Consider the following 15,730-nt stretch of genomic DNA (forward strand, 5'->3'; position numbering starts at 1 on the left):
ACACCTTGTGAGCGCCCCAAAGGCTGCACTAACTGCAACGAGCATTTTCAAGTCATTTATAAGAGTTTTCTAGCTCAGGGTATCCCGTCTTTACGAGTAACAGTGTTAGCGCTGGCCCAGGCTCACCCTGCGCACCCCCAGTCCTGGGAGGGAGGGAGGGAGGGAGCTGCTGCAACTTCAGCTTGTCCCAGCTTCATCCATCAGTCTAGGCAGGGCTCTGATCTAACCACTAGGTGTCCAGCTCCTCCCCCACTCCCCCGCAATGCCCCCAGGCAACGCCTCCAACCTAACCCCTCCCCCCAGGCAACCCCCCCCCCCCCGCCCAACCTAACCCCTCCCCCCCCCCCCAGGCAACCCCCCCCCCACCCCACCCCTCCCCCAGCAACCCCCCCACCCCTCCCCCCAGGCAACCCCCCCCCCGCCCCAACCTCCACCCCTCCCCCCAGGCCCCTCCCCCCAGATATACTCCCCACGCAATGGCCCCTCCCGATTTTAGCCCCGCGAGGACGCCCAGGGGGCGGGGCTTCCCCTCCGCGCAGTCAGGCGACAATCGATCGGCAGCGGGCCGGGCCGGGGCCGGCGCATGCGCAGGAGCTGCTCCGCGCTCGCTCCCTTTCCATCCGGGTCACTCCCCCCCGGTCCCTTGCGAGGCGGGGACGGGAGCGCGCGCGCTTGCGCGTCCCCCGGGAGAGTGACAGTGCGCGCGCCTGGCCGGGGGGGCGCTTCGCTCAGCCACCGCCCGCCTGCGAGGGGCGCCGGCCCGCGGGACCCGGGCGGGGACGGTGAGTCGCGAGAGCCCCGCCCCCTCAGGCCCAGGCCCCCCCGCGGCGCCTCTCGCAGCCCCCCCAGGCGGCGCGGGGCCCCGGCCAGACGGGGGGGAGGGGCCGCTTGCCCCCCGGTACCCCCGGGCAGTGCCCCCCCAACCGGCCCCTCCCCCCGGTACCCCCGGGCAGTGCCCCCCCAACCGGCCCCTCCCCCCGGTACCCCCGGGCAGTGCCCCCCCAACCGGCCCCTCCCCCCGTACCCCCGGGCAGTGCCCCCCAACCGGCCCCTCCCCCCGGTACCCCCGGGCAGTGCCCCCCCAACCGGCCCCTCCCCCCGGTACCCCCGGGCAGTGCCCCCCCAACCGGCCCCTCCCCCCGGTACCCCCGGGCAGTGCCCCCCCAACCGGCCCCTCCCCCCGTACCCCCGGGCAGTGCCCCCCCAACCGGCCCCTCCCCCCGTACCCCCGGGCAGTGCCCCCCCAACCGGCCCCTCCCCCGTACCCCCGGGCAGTGCCCCTCCCCCCGTACCCCCGGGCACCGGCCCCTCCCCCCGTACCCCCGGGCAGTGCCCCCCCAACCGGCCCCTCCCCCCGTACCCCGGGCAGTGCCTCCCCAACCGGCCCCTCCCCCCGTACCCCCGGGCAGTGCCCCCCAACCGGCCCCTCCCCCCGGTACCCCCGGGCAGTGCCCCCCCCAACCGGCCCCTCCCCCCGTACCCCCGGGCAGTGCCCCCCCAACCGGCCCCTCCCCCCGGTACCCCCGGGCAGTGCCCCCCCAACCGGCCCCTCCCCCGTACCCCCGGGCAGTGCCCCCCCCAACCGGCCCCTCCCCCCGGTACCCCCGGGCAGTGCCCCCCAACCGGCCCCTCCCCCCGGTACCCCCGGGCAGTGCCCCTCCCCCCGTACCCCCCGGGCAGTGCCCCCCCCAACCGGCCTCTCCCCCCGGTACCTCCCCGGGCAGTGCCCCTCCCCCCGTACCCCGGGCAGTGCCCCCCCAACCGGCCCCTTCCCCCGGTACTCCCGGGCAGTGCCCCCCCCCAACCGGCCCGTCCCCCCGGTACCCCCGGGCAGTGCCCCTCCCCCCGTACCCCCGGGCAGTTCCCCCCCCAACCGGCCCCTCCCCCCGGTACCTCCACGGGCAGTGCCCGTACCCTCGGGCAGTGCCCCCCCATCCGGCCCTTCCCCCCGGTACCCCCGGGCAGTGCCCCTCCCCCCGGTACTCCCGGGCAGTGCCCCCCCAGCCCGGCCCCTCCCCCCGGTACCCCCGGGCAGGAGTGCGTGTGGAGAATTTAAAAGTCTCAAATAACCTGCCTGGTGACAGTACTAAAATAATCATCGCTTTTTTGGGTGTAGAAGCTCTTGCTTCAGAGCAACATATTCAGAGCAGTTTCTGCACTGTGCTTTGTCAGCGCAGCAACTTGCTCCTCTTTGCAGCTAGAATGGATGATGTGAGACATAAAAATAGGCATTTTATTTTAGGGTTACATTTTCCCCTCTATTTCAGTACACTGTAAAATAACACAACTTAGCACCAGCAGTCATAGAGTGGTTAGGCATTGCATGTGCAGTATGCTCTGTTTTTTAAGGTGTATTGTTTGGCTTCCTGTGTTTCTGTATGTTTTCAAAATGGTCATAAATACTCTTGTGGTCTAAGAACCAAAGCAGCATATTTAACCATTTAGTTGATTCTTAGTTCCTTCATTTCCCCATTTTTGTCAGGACATGTTATTTCTAAACTTCATTGCTGATCTTGCAAACATTGACTTATATGGGGTTATTTACTCAGGAAGGTAAAGTTAAGCATGTTTGAGTTGACAGGATTTCGCTTTTAAACTATACACTTTAGGAGCAGATATGACATACATGTTTTGAACTTGTCATCACTAAAGACTGTTGGAAAATTTCTGACTACTGTGCTAGCAATGGTAGGGCAACGGAGATACTAATGTAATCACCTGCTGGTGTTCTTTACTTCTGTCACCTACCAATGCTCAGAGCAGGTCTAGAAAAAGTAATGTTAAAAGCATTGGTCGTATATTGTCACTGGTGCTCCTGTTATTTCTCTGATACTTGAGCAATAGGGGAAGAATTCCAAAAATCCTCATTGTTGACGAGGCCTTATGATGCTGCATACAACTTTTTAAAATATGCGTTCAGTATTTCTAAAACTGCCTACTATCTTGGTATCTAAGTGTGCTAACCAGATCGTATTATTGCTCGTTGGAATAAAGGAATTAATAAGAGATCAGATCAACTGAGTGACTAAGGTTCCTGCTTTGGTTCACAGAATCAATGCAGTCCTAGTATATTAGATCACTTAAACATCTAAAAATTTGACAGAGAATTCAAATAACATACATTAGAGGAGGATGCATGTTATCTGGCATGTTGGGAGAATGGAAGAATATTTTAGTTAACTGAGAATTACATGTTTACCAATGGAACACCAATTTTCAAAGAATTAGAATACAATAAAATTAATGAAGTATAAAATAGTATACAGGTTAGGGATGTGAATGGGTAACTGGCTAACAGTGCTGCTTACCAGGCCGCCTGCCTGCACCTGCGGAAGGCTGCTCCAGCCCCCTGAGGGTCGGGAGCTGGCCCCATCTCTCCTCTCCCCTCTTCCCTCCCACTCCCGCACACAAGGGGACTGGGAGCAGAAACTGGCTTCCCCACATGCTGAGATGCTGACTCCTGCTGCAGGAGAGAGGGGGAGGTGGCAGCAGCAGCAGGCCAGTGTAGGGGGCAGGAGCGGGATCCTGTTTAACTAGGATTCTACATCCCTAATACAGGTACACACCAAACCCACAGTAGTACTGCATTTCAGAGTGGTTGGTTTCTTGAAGCATTTAGGTGTGGAAAGTTTTCTTTACAGTAGGTTATCTTATGACAGTACATATAACAGCACATGGCATACAACCAGATCACTACAAACATACTTAACACCAACATTTAATCTTTCTTTGATAATTGAGAAGGCACTTCAGGATTTTGCAGTCCCTCAGGCTCATCATCAACATCAGTTATCATTGTAGACCTAGACGGTATAGAGATCGGGTTGAATTTGTAATGAGCCTATGAGACATCCCAAAGGCTGCTTTTTTGAATAAACCCCTGATTGCAGCTTGCTTGCTTGTCTTCTGCCTCTTTTGCACCGAAGTAGATTGCTGGGTAGTATACTAGTCTCAGTTACTAGATTGAAGATTCGTATTTGGAGATACCAGAAATGCCAGTTAAATGAGCTTTCTAGTTAATTGAGTGCTGGATAGCAGAACTTTTACTGTATTATGTTTGGGATGCCTAACTAGACAATTGAATTCTGATCTCTGGTTATGCATTTCAGTCATTTTCAGGGTTATACTGCCCTCCTTTAATATACAGTCTTTCCTTTACATGAAAGATAATTTAACATAAACATGTCTACCTAATGCAGGGGTGTGGAACCTCAGGCCTGGGAACTGGATGCGGCCCCTCAGCTTTCCTGGATCTGGCCCCCGATGCTCACAGCTCCCCCTTCAGCATAGGGGAGCCTGCACCTATTGCAGGAGAGGAGCATACAAAATCTACTAGCCAGAGCCCCACTAGGCTCTGGTTGTGAGGGGGATGTGGGGAGTTTCTTTTTCCTTCTCAGGCAGGGGCCATGTCAATGAGGGTTTGTTTTAGTGTCTCACTTGTGTGTGGCCCCCAGCTGATTTTTCTGTGGGTCAACAGCCCCCGACCCAAAAAAGCTTCCCCACTCTTGACCTAATGGATAGGATTTTTGTAACAAGCAATATTTTCACGTACTTGAGTGGACCAGAATTTGGGTGAAAATTGGTTAAAACAAAATAACAACTTTTATAAAACCAAGAACTTGGTGAAATCATTAAAAACTAAAAATAAAGTGCCTAACCCATCACAGGTAAGAGAATTCCCTTTTTATAGAAGAGAAACTGGGGCAGAGAGTTTGTGCATCACAGTGGTGAGCACATTAAAAATAGAGATAAAGAGGTTGGTATTTGCCCAAGGTCTCTCAGTGAATGAGGGTCAGGGCCTGAATTAGAGATTTGATGGTCCCAGTAGAGTGCTCAGTCTACTCATGACACAGTGCTTTTCTTTCCTGTCTTGACTAGTCTCTGAAAAAGCTACTGTACAATACATGTATATGGTCTTTTAAAATGACATATGTACATCAGAAAACTTAAAAAACAACAATAGTCCTGTAGTATCTTAGAGACTAACAAAAATATATAAATAGTATCATGGGTACAACCTACTTCTTCAGATGACAAATATGAAGCAAGGGGCCCAGAGTTTGAAATGTAAAGCAGAAAAGGAGGGGTGAGTAGGAGAAGAAAGAAAGGAAAAATGTACATCAGTTACTTTATTTGGCTATCCCACTCTAATTTTAGTGGAGCATTGCATGAATCTGTGATTAGCCATTCATCAAGTTCAATGGTGGTTGCAATGTCAGCTATGGTTTTTGGGAACTGATATTTTTGGCAAGTTTTCAAATAATAACGATCCTATCAAAATTAACAGAGTTATAGATTTGTTATTTAATAACTAGAATTAGGGGATGTGTTCTTTTTTAAAAATAGAAAATAGTTTAAGCTAAGATTTCTTGTGATTACACGACTATTCAATTAAATTGCTGTTCAGCAAAAGTCAGCATTTTCCTCATGTTTAAGGGTGTTTATGCTGTGAATGGGGTAATGTGATTATTATGTAGTTGTAGAAGGTTGAGTGCTCATCTACTAATCAGGAACTCCAGGCTCTAATCTCACTCTATTCAGAGCAGTATTGGCCTTGGTCAACTCATGTGTTTGGTGGGTTTTTTCCCCCATCTGCAAGAGGGATGATGGTCTGCCTCATAGTGGAGTGTTTGAAGATGTTCGTGCTGAATCAGGCATAGGGAACCTCAGGCCCGGTGTCCAGATGCGGCCCCTGGATCTGCTTGGATACGGCCCCCAAGACTTAGGGCTCCCCCTTCAGCATTGACAAGCCTGTGCTGGCACTTCAGCCCCCCACCCCCTACCCCACTGCGGGGCTGGAGCACACAAAATCTGCTAGTGGAATGTGGGAAGTGCCTTTCTCCTCAGTCAGTAGCCACATCAGGTTGTGTGGTGGGGGGGTTGTTTTTAGTTTTTGGTTTTCACTTGTGAATGGCCCCTGACTGATTTTTCTGTGGGTCAGCAGCTCCCAACCCAAAAAAGGTTACCCACCCCTATGCTAAATGATGATCTTACATGAAAATATTTACAAATGAGTCCTTGTGTCCATGTTAAGATATTTATTATATATGTAAATTACACTAGACTAATTTAGGTTTAGTCTAGGATCACAGTAACTTTTGCGCCAAGGTAGCAGTGAGTTGTCTGGATTATTTGCAGCACAAAGCACAAGGTCCAGGTGTCTGGCCACATTCAGTCAGCATCCGCTCCCTATCGTTCTGTGTGATTCGGAGAAAACTGATAATGCACACATCAGTCTAAATGAAGCAGGGGAAGCTCTGTAACTGATACCATGGCAGTTCACCTCCATTTGCTCATCACCAGCAAAGCCTGGCTTGCTGACCACGTGAGCCCCTGCCTCCACATCCAGCTCCCCTGCCAGGCTTCTGGGGGAAGGGAAAGTTACACTCTCCAGGCAAGTGGGGTGTGTGTGTGTGCAGAACACAGAGTGACTGCATGAGCCATTCCCACTATAACCAGCCTCCTCACCTCACCATAGCCCCTTACGACCATGGCCCCTCTTTTGCAAATGCAGACACTTGCTAGGTATGATAGCTGCAATTTGCAGCTGTTGTGTTGTACGTGCTTACTAAGCAGAAGCAAAAGAGTAAGAGCCCCAACCTGTTCCTTGCCATGCCTCCACCAATCTGAGTCCAGATGCTCCCTTAAGATCTGTGTGTGGTACTTGCTGGCTAATAGGTGCTTAAAAACATAACTTTGACCCTGCACTAACATGTGCCTATTGTGTTGGACAGACTTTCTAAATGGTAAGAGAGTAGCTTCTGTGCTCTACAATGTATCTTCTCTAATGCTTGCCCTTGGCATTTCCTGCGTTCTTCCATGTGTCTCCTGTAAAGTCTGCCCATCACTTTTTATGTTTTAGAGGGTGCAACAGTGAGTCTGTTGCCCACTCCTCTGGCTCCTCCCCCTTTGGTTAGCACAGGTCTGAAGTTGAAAAAAACATAATCAGGGTGACCTATTTAATGAGCAAAAGCAATCCACCTCCATCAGCAAAGAGCAATTAAATGTGTGGAGGAGAACAATGCTGCAGGAGATGCTAATGGAGGGAGAGGAGAACATTCAAGGACCCAACCCAGGAGGAGATCTTAAGGCTTGTGGGGTAGCAAACAGATCTTCTGATGGGCCTGGTAGAGGCACAGGAGAAGCGTATGGGGCATAGAGTCCGCCTCCACCCCATACTGAACCACTTGCCCTTCTAATCAAGTTTCAGGAGCCCTAGAATGTGAAAGTGTGGGGGTGTCAAAGGCAGCCGTCCACTCAACTTCCAGTGATGTCTCCTGGAACCAGAAGGCTTTCCTTCTGACACCTGTGATTGCCGAATAGGGGGATTATAATACATCACTTGCCCTTCCTCCCACTACCCGCCTCAGAGCCCATGCCCTGAATTTTTCTGCATCTGCTTCCTGGGTTCCCTAAATAAAAATGTATGATTTCTCAAAAATGATACCTTTATTGATTGTGTTATGGGGACTGGGAAGGGGGTGGATATAGGCCAGCATACTTAATGCAGGGGGCACCTCATTAAGAGCAACTTACGTGACTGTCATATCTCTGTCTGGTATTCACAAAACAGGTTTTCAGTCTTCATTGCTTGGGGCAGGATAGCCGCGAACTTAGGGCCGAGCTTGAACAAGGGGTGGAGTGGAATGGAGGGAGGGGCAGTGTCAGTGGTGTGGGGGGAGGGAGGGTTGCCCAGGGTCCTGCACCTGGAGCACTGAGAGGGAGGGTTGCCCAAGGCCCTGTGACCTCCCCCTTGGGACAGCCCTGGTCATTGGATGGAAACTGCAGTGCCAACATCCATGTACGTTTGAAAAATGTCCTTGTGAATGTACAAGTGTGATGATCAAATGAAGATGAAGCATCAGTACTGCAATGCCCCAGCACTGTATAAATGCATGGATCAGAAACTGGGAGTATCAAGTCATTTTTTCTTCATTTCCAGAATTTTTTTATAAGGGTATCTAGTTGTTCTCAATTATGGTTGTTTTAAATAGATACACGAGTGAGCATGGATTGAAATCCCCCCCCCCCCCCCCCCGTAAACACATCAGGGTTACAGTTAATGGCAGTTTTATCTGGTTGCTTCAAAGCAATATGCTAGTTAAGCAATTTAAATATTCAAAACAAACAACTGCAGATGGTAAATAAATACATTGAGTGCCAGTGTTTTCCAGTATTCTGCACAATTTACCCCTTTTCCCCCATCGCCAAACAAATATCCAAATGTAGTGCAGGCGGGTAGCCCTTCTAGAGATTCCACATTGCTGTATAGTAATGTGATAACTTCTTCTTTCTCACAAGTGCTCCTATGTTTTAGCAAGAATTGACAAAATGTGTTATATAAAATGCAGCAGTTGATGCAAAAATAGTTCATATTCTTTGGTTTTGTAACCTGTGTGACATCTTGTTTTCATTGTGTTTTATTTCCATCTCACATTTATTGTGATCGCTTGTATAGCGCAGTAAAGGCTACCCATACAACTTAGACTGATTCTTTTCTATTCATACACTGTCTGGTGTGGAAGACATTGTTGATGTAGTGATCAGAAAAGGGGGCTTGGATTCAGGAACATTGGAGTTTGTTGCTGGTTCTGCCACTGAGTTGGAAGAACCTGGGGCAAGGCACTTAGCTTTATGGTGTACATATTTTTTCATCTGTAAAAGGAGGAGATGGCACAGCTTGAACTGACTGGGTGAAGCTTGGTTACAAAATGCTTTGCCATAATTGCTTTCTAAATGCAAAGTGTTATGGCTTGAGGAAAGCTTGTAGAACAGTTTCCAAACACTTTAATTTTCTATTACTCTGAAAAAAATGGTTTATATTGTTGAGAATGGAAGGTTCCTTACCTTTCTTTTCACAGCTCAAACAGTTGGGTCTTAGGTTTATAGGAATGAGATAAAGTGGATCTGTACAGCAAGTTATTGCAGCCTTGACACTGATTTCTCTTTTCCCGTGTAAAATGTTTCAGCTCAAAGAATAATTGTAGCAAGAGAATCTGATTTACTGGAAATTCAGTACTTGTAATCCTCTGATTTTCTTTCTTAACAGATTCCTGATAGAAGCTCTGGCACATAAAAAAGAGTTGTTTTGGATGGACAATGCACAGAGACACTATGAAGTCTTGGAGTGACAGCCAGACAGATCTTTACAGCAGTGACCAAGAAGAGGAAGAAGAGATGATCTTTGGAGAAAATGAAGATGATTTAGAAGAGATGATGGATTTAAGTGATTTGCCTACCTCACTCTTTGCTTGCAGTGTGCCAGAAGCAGTGTTTGAGGTGCAAGAAGAAAAGGTGGGATATGCAGTGTATGGTGATCTAAATTGGTGCAATTGTAGCATATTTTGTCTAGATTTTTAGTGTTATTTACTCTAGTGGGTGAAAAAATAGCTAGATTTGCTTATACGTTCAAATTGACTTCAGTGTTGCTTGCCAATAAAGTCAAATTGCATTCTGCTACTATAAAACAGCTAGTTATATAAAATCTTTCTAGCATATCAGTTTGGTAGTATGGCTGTAGTACTTTTCATAGCCCATCTGCATGCTTCTCTCCTACATTACTTTTATGGTCCAGGAAGCACTTTGTTTCCAGGACAGGCATACCCATTAAAAGATTATAAAAACAATGAGTAGTCCTGTGGCACCTTAGAGGCTAACAAAAATATATATCTAGTATCATGAGTTTTCATGGGATGATCTTGAGACTAGTTATAAGACTAATATTTATTTCACGGTATACTTTATCAGACCTAATGAATAAGAAATAACAATTTAAAGTGTTTTGAAATTTCTAGTCCAAACAAGGCTTCTCTGGACCATTATCTTATTTTTTATTTGGTTACGCCCATAGTTATCTTTTGCCTCTAATGGTTATCATTGGAAAGAAACTTCTACGACATGAGTTCTAGAAAGCAAGCTATGGCTGAAATGTAAGTCTTTTATGTAATAGAGGTGTCTAAAATTCTACATGCTACCTGGGCGAAGGAGTGGTATCAGCTAGGAAAAATTGGTCTGTAAATCAGTAATACTAGGTGGCATTCTTCAATTTAAATCAGGCTCCTAAAGGCATTGGCAGTGAACTGGATTCATAAACTATTAATCGCAACAAACAACGCTATTTAAACCCTTCCAAAGATATTTATAGGCTGCTAATTGCCATAGTTGCAAAACATTATTATAAAGATAATCAAATTAAATTCCATTCTTGCCATCCTAGGGTTTGGCTTAAACTTGACCATCTTTTCTTCCCCTTATCCTCCTTTTTCTTCCCCTTCCTTTATCTTCCCTTCTCTGTCATTACAAGGAAACTTCTGTCAAAATGCAGGCTTTGCACTGGACTCTGAAGCTGGGCAGACTAAGCCCCCTTATTGTCATCCAGCAGGTGTTTCACGCTCTAGGACCCCAGCACTAAGAATGTCATGCTGACAGCTCTCCCTAGAGATCTTTGTAGTTTCCATTTCCTGAGGTGAGGGATTGCTGGAGCAACAGCTTGAACAACAGCCAGTAATGCTGATATTCTTTCCTTTACAGCAGGGGTGGGAAACTTTTTTTGGGATTGGAGCCACTGACCATAAAAAAAATTACTTGAGGGTTGCACACAAGTGAAAAGGAAAAGTTGGGGGAAATCCCCCATGGACATGACCCCAACTGATAAACAAAAAGAAAAAAGATACTCCCCTTGCTTAGGTACATGCAACTCAGGCATCAGCCCTGTGGGGAGAGGGAAGGAGGTGGGTCTGGGGTTAGCAGATTCTGTGGGGTCTCCAAGACTCTGGGATGGGGTAAAAAATGAAGGGTTCAGTGTGTGTGAGAGAGAGCTGCTGGGGCGCTGGCAGGGGATGCAGGGTCTGGGTGGGTGGTAGATTGCAGGAGTAGACTAGGGTGGGACTGGGCAGGAGGTAGCGTGTGGGGCGGGGCCTGGGCTGGGAGGGAGAAAGAGTACATGAGGGGGCAGGGAATGGGAGCACCTACCTGATGCAGCTTCCGGGGTGGAAGGCAGGGCACAGATGGCTTCACGCTGCCGGATTCCCAGCCAGTGGCAGCAACAGTGAGGGAGCCAACAAGTCAGCGCTGGGGGCAGATCTTCCCTGCACTGCTGTTTCAGTGCAGAGCCACCTCCTCCCCCACCAGGCAGAGCCTGTGGGCCAGATGTGCCTGCTGTTTGCATTGATCTGGCCAGCGAGGCTCAGGGCTCCTTCCCGAGCAATGGGGAGCTGGTTCTGGCTCTCCAGCCATGCGGTAGAGTGTTGAACTTCGGCACCCCATTTCCCCCAACATGGCTAGAGTGCCAGCGCTGGCTCCCCACTGCGGAGGGAGAGGGGAGGCCTGAACCTCACATGCCTGATCAGGTAAGCTGACGGCTACATCTGGCCCACAGGCCAGAGGTTTCCATCCCTGCCTTACAGAGTAAGGATTGCAGCATCTGGCCCATGATTTATAATGCCACTTAAGTATTAGCATATTCGATTAGGGCAGCTTTGAAAAATTCTACTCACCTGCTTCTCCATGACAAGGTGGTTTGTATTGGGAGGGGGCACAGAAGAGTAAAAAAAAAAATCATTATTTTTTCCATCACCATGACAAACAGCAGACAAGTAGACTCTTTTTGAGGGAGGCAGATGTATTTTTGGACAGTTTTGTGCATGGCTGGATTTGAGATCTTCAAATTCTGACTTTGTGACCCATGTTAAAATTAGGGATGTAATGGTGTAGTCGATTTACCAATGAGCAAAAGCTTATAGGTGAATGCTATAGACTACATGCCTCCTTCTCCCCCGCCCCAGTAATTTTTTTAGCAGGCCTGCTAGCCACCTGTCCTAGTCCTGGCTTGCGACAGGTCCAGGACCTACCCCTGCTGCAGTTCTGAATTTAAAGTGTATTAGGAGGTAAGTGGGTGGGCAGCCCAGCTCAGTTCCAGCTCATGCCTGGTCCTGGAGCTCAGGACACCCTGCCCCTGGACAGGGGCTGATGCCACACCTGTGTCCAAGGCAGCAGCACAGGGTGCCAGGCAGCCAGTCTGCGGGGGAAGCTGTTTTTTAACTGGCTCCCCTCACAGACCAGCTCACACCTGGCACCTGTGCTACTGCCTTTGTATCAGAGGCAGCAGCACGGAGTTACAGGGGGCTCCTCAGGAGTGGAGCCAGATTGCACTGGCTGCCGGCCCTGCCCCCGGGGACTATTGAATAAGAATTCATGATGTTTCTTAATTATTCAATTAATTGATATTTAACATCCTTAGTTAAAATTGCTGCCAAAACATACGTGTTTGCCAAACTCTGGAGCACTGGCCTGTTTAAGTTCTGTAGGCTGAAGATCAATTTTACCTGTTTTTGTTTGAAAGAAACCTCAGAAGAAATTAAATATTTTCTTTAAACCGCCTGTTTCATACACAGTTTTTATCTAACACTTTCCTTCCCATCTACTGCATGCTCGTTATATGCCAGATAAGTGCTAGTTTCCCTTTACTGTCTCTACTCTAGAGAGAAGCAATCCTGTCGTATCCCAAATCAGAAATTCATATTGAAACAAATTTGACTTGTCTAAAACAATTAATTATCCAAAAATGTCAGTGCTTCAAAGGTATTTAGATAATCGAGTTTTACAGATAAGAGTTATATATGACTTAATATTTCCAGAATGCCAGACAAAAATGTCATCATACCCCTGAGATATAAGTAGTCAATATTACCCCCATATTTAGATAGGGAAATTGAGTTACAGAGGGTAAGTAGCTCAAAACCACACAGCAAGCCAATCTTAAAGCAGGATTAGAATGTAGATATTCCTGGCTCCTGTGAATATGGGTGGATAACAAGGCTACTTTTCTTGCTGATATGGTTTGGTTCTGTAACTGCTTATGAAAGTCACAATGAAGGGCTCTGGTTTTTGGGTAATAACCTTTGTTAGAGCTGGTCAGATAAAAGCTTTTTTTTTTCCATAGAAAATTTCAATTTTTCCACATAAAATTGAAAACTGAAATAATTTGGCCAAAACCCAAAGTAGTTTGATTTGGAAATACAGCAGAACTCCATTTATCTGATTTAATTGGGACTGGGGCCAGATTGGATTATCCAGTTATTGGATAATCTGGAGAATGGCTGCCTCGCTATCTCTCTGCCACAGGAGAGATCACCTGCTTCTGAACCTCCGCACACTGGTTTTTCAGTCAATAAGGAGAGCCAAATAATGGAGGGTTCCATAAAGGGGGTTCTGCAGTATTGTTATGGTATTTCATGGGAATTGTAGTTCACATGCCTCCTGCTCCCATTCTCTATAAGCTAGGCCAGGCATGTCCAAAGTCCGGCCCGCGGGCCAAATGCGGCCCGCGGTCGGATTTAATACGGCCCCCCACTTCTCCCGGCTCCCCGGTGCTTTTTTTAACTGGCGCGCTCAGCGCGCCGCTTCGGGCCGCCGCCGCCGCGGCGGTCCCAAACCCTGCCCCTGCACTCCGCTTTGGGGCTGAGAGTGCAGGGACAGCCCCCGCTTCCTCCCTCTCCCCTGGCTCCCCGGCGCTCCTCTGACTGGCGCCGCTTCCGGCCGCGCCACCGCCGTCCATGGCGGCCGCTGCGGTCCTAAAGTCCTCCGTGTAGGGCACGTCCGCAGCCCCGCTCCCCCGCTTGGCTACGGGTTCGCCCTGCCCCCGGGCCGCCGTGAGGCCAGCGTGCCCTGCGCTCTCCGCCCGCCTCTGACCCTGCAAGCCCTCTACCTTGGGGCTGAGAGTGCAGGGACGGACTCCGCAGCTGCTGAGATCAGGGACTGCCTTTGAACCAGACCTAGCCTATGTACTGCAGTCCAGATCTCAGTTTCACCCTTCACATTAGTGTAGGCAAGTTTTTTTTTCAATTGAGATGAATACATTGTAAAATCTCAGTTAATGTCAGTTGGTCTAAATCAGTTATAAATATATTTGGACACAACATGTATAGTTGGTGTTATGTCGTTTGCCGTTTGCAATAAACTTTGCATAAAATAGTTAATTTGCATTTAATTTTAATGGTTCAAAGAATGTCAGGCAAAATGGTCGGCCCTCACGCATGTTCACTTCATCAAATCTGGCCCTCTTTGAAAAAAGTTTGGACACCCCTGAGCTAGGCTCTCTGGTCAAATGACATCTTCCGTGATGCATCATGCTATCCTCTGTGTTGCGGGAAGCCAGTGCATCGTGGGCTTTGGTCTAGGGCTGTTAAATATTGGTTAATTGAATAGTCGAGTAACCTCATGAATTCTTATCGGTTGGTCGAGTATTCTATTGTCGCTGCGGGCAGGGCCAGCAACCAGTGCACTCCAGCCCCACTCCCGAGAAGCCCCCTGCCACTCCGTGATGCTGCCATTGTATCAGAGCACAGGGTGCCAGGTGGGAGCCGGTCTGCGAGGGGATCCAGTTTAAAACCCAGCTCCCCTTGTGGACCTGTGCTGTCACCCTGTGCTGCTGCCTCTGATAAAGAGACAGCGGTGCGGGGTGGCAGCAGCCCCTCTATAGGGGGTGGTCTGAGCTCCCGGATCTGGCATGAGCCGGAACTGAGCCGGGCAGGCTGCTAAAAAATGTACTGGCAAGTGGAGGGTGGAAGAGGAATGTGTGTGTCTATAGCATTAACCGATAAGCTTTTGCTTATCGGTTAATTGACTACACTTTTACATGCCTGCTTTGGTCCAGTGACCCTGGTGCATCATGGGAGATTGTCTGACTAAGAAGGCTTGCTCGCAGAGAAGAAAGGGAACATGAGGCAACCAAATAATATGCCTGTGAGAGAGCATGGCATCCTATCCAAATTGAAATATTTCAGTATTCAGCTGAAATAGTTTGTTTTTGGTCCACAATTCAAATCTTTTGGGCTTTTACATTTTTTTCTGTTGAAAAAATAAAAAATTTCTACATTAAGAAGATAATTTTAATGAAAAATGTTTAATTAAAATCCCTGTTTGCTATCAAAGAATGGTTTTGATGAAAAAAATTTCCGCCAGCCTTAAACTTTATGGCTACATCTACACTGGCATGCATTTCCGGAAATGCTTAAAACGGAATAGTTTTCCGTTATAAGTATTTCCGGAAAAAGAGCGTCTACACTGGCAGGCTGCTTTTCCGGAAAAGCGTCTGTGGCCAATGTAGACGTGTTTTTCCGGAAAAAACCCCGATCGTCATTTTCGAGATCGGGGCTTTTTTCCGGAAAAGACTACTGTGCTGTCTACACTGGCCCTTTTCCGGAACAGTTTTCCAGAAAAAGGACTTTTGCCCGAGCGGGAGCAGCATAGTTTTTCCCGAAAAGCAGCTGATTTCTTACAGTAAATCGTCACTGCTTTTCCGGAAATTCAAGGGGCCAGTGTAGACAGCTCGCAGCTTATTCCGGAAAAGCGGAATAAGTGGCCCAGTATAGACACAGCCTATATGTATTGCTGTTCATTCCAAAGCAATTTATAAACATACATGCCACAGAAATGCTGCTATCTCTGGGATTGAAGGTAACAGCTGGGCATTGCCCAGCAGTGGGAGAAATCAAAACAAGGGGCAAGTTCCTGATCTTAAGTGTCTCGGGATTTCTTGTGTCCACATGGGGCAGACAAGACCTCTAGGCTGCGTCTAGACTGGCATGATTTTCCGCAAATACTTTTAACGGAAAAGTTTTTCCGTTAAAAGTATTTGCGCAAGAGAGCGTCTATACTGGCATGTGCCTTTGCGCAAAAGCATCCGTGCCAGTATAGATGCTCTCTTGCGTAAGAAAGCTCCGATGGCCAT

At 48.6% G+C, this 15,730-nt stretch overlaps 1 protein-coding gene across 1 annotated transcript in view; it reads left to right on the forward strand.

Moving 5' to 3' along the window:
* Positions 1–606: 606 nt before the first annotated feature.
* Positions 607–15,730, forward strand: part of RCAN3 (regulator of calcineurin 3) — a 33,379-nt gene continuing 18,255 nt past the window's right edge. The window contains exons 1-2 of the mRNA XM_075908948.2: positions 607–782; positions 9,050–9,294. Of these exons, the coding sequence (XP_075765063.1) occupies positions 9,100–9,294 (195 nt within the window). The 5' untranslated portion in view covers positions 607–782; positions 9,050–9,099. The remainder of the gene's footprint in view (positions 783–9,049; positions 9,295–15,730) is intronic.

The sequence above is a fragment of the Pelodiscus sinensis genome, chromosome 26, assembly GCF_052426305.1.
Source record: "Pelodiscus sinensis isolate ZL-2025 chromosome 26, ASM5242630v1, whole genome shotgun sequence".
Taxonomy (NCBI): domain Eukaryota; kingdom Metazoa; phylum Chordata; order Testudines; family Trionychidae; genus Pelodiscus; species Pelodiscus sinensis.